The sequence below is a fragment of the Phaethon lepturus genome, unplaced genomic scaffold (genome assembly GCF_000687285.1).
Source record: "Phaethon lepturus isolate BGI_N335 unplaced genomic scaffold, ASM68728v1 scaffold24024, whole genome shotgun sequence".
Lineage (NCBI taxonomy): Eukaryota > Metazoa > Chordata > Aves > Phaethontiformes > Phaethontidae > Phaethon > Phaethon lepturus.
In genome coordinates, this window is record NW_010537541.1 from 11,454 (window position 1) to 17,264 (window position 5,811).

The window sequence follows — 5,811 nt, forward strand, 5'->3', positions numbered from 1 at the left end:
CCTTCTTGTAGTGAGGGGCCCAAAACTGAACACAGGATTCGAGGTGCGGCCTCACCAGTGCCGAGTCCAGGGGCACGATCACTTCCCTACTCCTGCTACTGCTGATTACACTATTGCTGATACAGGCCAGGAAGGCAGCGATCGCTGCTCAGGGACTGGCTGGACTTTGGTTGGTGGGTGGTGAGCCAACCAAAAACATCACTTCTTTTTCCTGGGTTTTGTTTCTTTCTTCCTTTTTGTTGTTTCCCTTTTCATTACAATAGTAGTAGTAGTATTGTCGTTGTGTTTGTTGTTGTTGTTTTGTTTTTATTTTATTTCTATTTTATTTCATTTCATTTCATTTCATTTCATTTCATTTCATTTCATTTCATTTCTTTTGCCCTTCCAATTCTCTCCCCCATCCCACCAGGGGTGGGGAAGGGTGAGCGAGAAGCTGTGTGATGCCTGGTTACCAAGCGGGGTTAAACCACGCAGTACGAAGGATCAAACCAAGGCAGTGTCCCATGTCCAACAATTGCTATTAGTTGCTACCTTGGCAATAGCAAAGTTCCAGGGCTATATGTTCCTCCGTTCCTTTTTTGGGAGAGGCTCAGAGTATTCCCAGAATGTGGTGGTACCTTGACAAGCCCATTCGACAGCTTTTCCCACAGTTTGGGAGCCACACAAAGTGGTACGAGCATTGAACTTGTACAGCACCAATGTGGCAAAGATTTCCTCGGCTGACCCACAAGTTGTGTGGAGAAACATCTCCTTTTGCTTGCCTTGAACCTGACTTCTAGCAGCACTTCTTGGAAGACTTGCACTGGAAACAACAGTAGCGAAGGAAATTAAGCTGTGGAGCTGCTTGATATGTGCAGAGGAGGAGTCTCACACAGCCATCTACACCGAGTGTGTTTAGAAAACATTTGGTCTTCTTCAAGCAATCTCTCAGGGATTAATACAGAGACTTGCATTGCAATCAGCCTACATTACATAAATTACTTATTGTGCCTTCAAAATAGCCACAAATATGCCACAGAAGTGAGCTTGTTGTCGAGGTTTGGGGTCTGAAGAGAAGGGAAACCTCTCTTCTTGTGATTCATTGGTAGACGTCAGGTACAGGAAAATCCTTCACTGGGCAGAATTCGCCATGAATGGTAGATAACTGATGCTTCTGTAAAAAAAGGGCAGAAAAGTCTTCTCTCCCGCCCAATGGTTCTTCCCTGCTCCAGTATTTCTCTTACAATGAGCACCATTTTTAGCTTATCTGGTGTCCTCTGAAGGGATGGAAAGACCACCAATGGCTTCATATAGACCAAACCACCCTTTGGATGATAGGCATCTTTAAGGCCATAAGCGGGTTCACGCAAGTCCTCTTAAGAGAAAAATATCTTCTTCAACAAATTCTGCTGCTAGAAAACTGCATTTCTAACCTGTCCGTATTTGAATGATACCATGCATTGATGCACTCATGTTTGTTTTAACACTTCTGTTTTCTCCTTTCCAGGTGGTTCACCAGCTGTGAGTATGAGCTCCAACATGTCCTTATCCAACCCAATTTCCGCTCATAGCATCATGCCCCAGAGTTCTAGCCTCATGTCCACCCCCTCTGGGACCCGAATGCCTTCTGTTCCTGCTGCTCGGAGTATGGGCTGCTACGGAAACCTTCCTTGCAACCAACCAAGCGCATACAACGTGACTACAGGAATGAACCAAATGCAGCCACACAGAAACCAAAATCAAGTCCTGCCCAGTCAGAATAACCCCATGATGTCTCGACAGCAAACCATGACACAGGGGAACAATGTAGCAGCTTTTGGGACGGGGTCAGTGGTCAACTCGCAGCAAGTAAGGCCAAGCTTGAACCACGGAGCCACAGGTATCCCCGCGCAAAGGCCGGCCAATGTGATGATCACGGCTACTGCCACCGCCCAGAACTGGGCTCCGCAAGAAGCTGCGGTGAAGCAGCAGGATGCACTGAAACCCACAGGGGTCCGTTTCCCCACCGGCACTCCATATTCTAACCAGTCTTTGCAACGCAACGTAGGCACCCAGCATTTTCCTCAGCGTGCATTGGCACCTCCTAATCAGTTAACAGCGGGAGTCCAAATGAGGTCTCCTCCAAACCAAATGCACCAGACTCTAAATGGACAATCTGCTGGCTCACTACGAGGTCTCAGCATAAGACCTAACCAGCTGAGAGGACAGACTGTGCCTACCTTGAATCAGCCAGGAACAACTATGACACCTCCGTCATCTCTGCCATCAACCAGTTTCACATCTACCAACCAAAACTCTCGGGCTTACCAAGGAAGTGACCATGGTAATGACCTAGCATTTGACTTTCTGAACCAGCAAGGTGACAGTATAGGACCTGCACTCAACAGTGACTCAGACTTTATAGATTCTTTACTGAAAACCGAACCTGGTAATGATGACTGGATGAAAGACATCAACCTCGATGAAATTTTGGGGAACCACTCGTAAGTGACAGTACCACGGGTGAACCAGATGAAGAGGGAGTAAAGACATTAGCTTTCTCTTTAGATGCCAACAACCTGCTTTATTAATTTACACTCCAGTAACTGGGCTGTCCTTTAAAATACCATGTAGGGCAACTGCCCTGTTGGAAGAGTTGCTCTAGGAACAAAATTGAAGTCTCCCCCAATGAAACGATAACGTAAGTGATATTCACGCCTGCCACAAAGAAGTGAGAACACGTGAAGGGTCTGTTCCCCACACCAGTGCCCAGCGCATTACAAACCCATCAGGTCTTCTCGTGGGGGCTGCATGGAAAAACATGTTTAGCTTCCCACACATGCAAGCACCAGACAGTGGTATGGGTTGTGGAACATCATTTCTCTGAGTGCAAGTAAGAGCCCAAGCGGTCCAGAGTTCTTCAGTCACCGTGTTCTCAGCCCTTAATTTCCGTGGGACTACTCAGCCCTGGCAGCATCAAGCCCTGTGTAAATCTCATTGCATTACAAAACCTGTTTATGTCTACACAGAACAAACTCACATTTGCTTTCCCCTTGATTTTGATTTAAACCCTCTATGTTTTGTAGCACGCAAAAGGGTCAGTGGTCTCGTCCAAGGGAAGAAGGAAACAGATCATCCAGTGCATTACTCAGTGTGCTCTAGTGTTCGCTTTCTCCCTTCCATCAGTGCTTGCAGCAAGTATCAGAGGACGCTACTGTCCTGCCAGCAGCACAGTCCCTTTGGGCATTGAGGGAAACATGAGATGAACTACACCAAAGCTCAGGATCCTCACTTGCCACCTTGCCCTACCCCAGGGACTCCAGTGACTTAATGGACAACTTAAACGGGAAGGGTGCTCACAGTATGACCATCACTGACTACTTTCCCAATCCAGCTTAGAGGAGGGCAAATGCATGAAGTGGCTCAGCTAAGCCACTATCCCCATTTTCATCTTAACTGACAGTGAGTGCCAGGTAGTTCAACCCAGTCCTCTTCTATCAAACGGGTTTACCCCAGCAGAAATGCTAGGGTCTCTATCTGAGGAGAGGCTACCATTTTAATTGCAGAGCATTTTGGCTCCATCCTGCTTTCCCATAGCTTTCCTTTGCCATGTGGGGGGAGTTAAAAGAGATCTGGTGATGGCCCAGGTCCCCACCGCCTCCATCAGGCAGAGTACAAGAGTGCTGCCCCTGAAACTAGCATGCAGATCAGTTGTAACCACCTGGGTTACTCACAGTAGGAGGCTCCACTCAGCCACATCTGTGCTTGTAAATGAAACAGATTTTGTGGAATAATTCTGGACTCAAATCATCTGTTCTGGGTTTGGGGATAGCCCAGCTAACACTGCCCTGACCAATTTCTGTGCATCACTAGGGAGTTAACCTGGGGCAAGGACCATTCCCATAGACAGTTTGCAGCCACCTTGCCTTGGAGGCCAACAGAGCAGAGCAGTAAGGATACAGGTTGTTCCACACCACTTGACCTCGGTGCCAGGGAATAGTCTCGACCATGTTGAATTTTCTCATATAGACTTGGTCAGTAAGGGCATCAGAAGGAGGTGCTATGTCACTATAATGCAGACCCAAAGAGAGTCAGACAGGAGGGATTTATAGATGGGAACAGATCTTGCAATTCAAATGAAAACGCTGTTCTTTAAAATGATGTGCTGTGACGTGTTTCACAGCCTCCTCTGAATTAGCTAAAACTAAATGTGGCAAAGGAATACAATGCCTACGTTCACATGCCTCAGTGCCAAGAGGCATTGCTCTGCCCCGTGCAAGTGCTTTATTCATCCTTGTTAGCAGCAGTGGGATGAGTAGACTACTTGACAATAGCCTCTCCACTTATCTGACCTATTTCTCAAGAGAGGTTTTAATAAGGCTTTTCCAGTCATTTCCCCCTGTCATTTCATGTGGGCACAATTTTTCATGATGTTTCAAGAAACACTGTCACACAAACGAGCACCAGCACCTCCAGGAAAGGTGTTAACATGGGCATGTAGCTAGATATGCCAGTTTAGATGGCCTGGTCCATGATGCCGTTCATTCCCAGACATGTTTTTCATGAGAGGGATGAGAAAGCCTGCTGAAGAGTCGCTTCTTCTGCCCCAGCTACTGATTGTTGCACACCTCTGCATTGTGTGGCTCAGCTGCCCAGAAAGTTTCCGCTTCCCCCCAGTTTTGACTAGGGTGCATGTGGTCCCTTTGATATGCCAGTATAAATTTTTCTAAGTCTTCAATGAGCTTTTCAGACCAGGTCACTGATGCCCCCACCTAAGTTTGGGTAGATACAGACGTGGTCTAACAAATGAGTCGCCTAGAGATTGGGTAAAACTAGACTGAAATTGTAGCTACGTGAGTTTGAGTGGAAGGACGATCAGCTCACCTGGCTCACACACAGGCACACACCCCGTCCACGAGCACGTCAGCAGTGACGGCTGAAGCTCTGGTAGGAACAGATGACTATAAGGCCACTAAGACCAAGGCTGAGTTAGTATCATCAAGAGCAATGGGCACGGAAGTCTGGTGACTTCGACTACCCTCACATGCCACTGAAAAAGCCACCACTGGTTTCTGTATTAAGACCAGATTATTTTCCAGATCCTCAAATGATATCAAAAAATTGTTCGGCTGAGGAGCTGGTCCCAAGACTTCAAGATATCATCCAGTGGTGGATTCAATGCTGAGCTTTGTCCTGTTGGCCTCAGCTTGGAGTGGAGAAGATGCTGGGCTGTAAGTGCCACCTCCAGGATCAAAATTTCATCCTGTCTTAAGTAAATTCAACAAAGGTAGAGGCCATTTGCAGTCCTGTAAAGACATGCCTGATGCATTTGAAATGTGAGCTTGTGAAAGACTCTTGCAACCAAAACTTGAATCCAATACCATTTCTTCAGAACACTTGTATCTGAACGGAGCTAGTGTCTTTTTTCTCTTTCTTTGCAGTGGCTAAGTGTACTACCCTTATAGTCTATTTTTCATCATTGACCGGGCACTCTTCGCAGTATTGGGTTGTAAATATAAAGAATTATTTGTTTTGTAAACTTTTGTAAAAAAAAACAAAAACAAAAAGTAATAATATTTTGGTAGGAATAATAAAAATCATATTATTTGGGTTATATTTATACATATGTGAAATAAATATACTATCAAAAAGTTGTATTTTATACAAAAAGTCAACGGTTACCTTTTGTATTCTATATACAAAGTTTTGTATGATACGATTGTTTATTTTTATCTGCAGACTTCAACTTTGGATTTTGGGGGAGGGGAGAACGGGATCGTGGTTAAATAGCTGGGTCTGACCCCAAGCTCACTGAAACCAATGGAGTCTTTCCATTGCCTTCACAGGGCTTTG

The 5,811-nt window shown here is 45.8% G+C and overlaps 1 protein-coding gene across 1 annotated transcript in view; it reads left to right on the plus strand.

The window, feature by feature from the left end:
* Positions 1–2,466, plus strand: part of LOC104620336 (mastermind-like protein 2) — a gene marked incomplete at its 5' end in the record, with an annotated part of 10,610 nt that extends 8,144 nt beyond the window's left edge. Inside the window, one exon of the mRNA XM_010286520.1 lies at positions 1,487–2,466. Within this exon, the coding sequence (XP_010284822.1) occupies positions 1,487–2,466 (980 nt within the window). The remainder of the gene's footprint in view (positions 1–1,486) is intronic.
* Between the last annotated feature and the right edge of the window lie 3,345 nt (positions 2,467–5,811).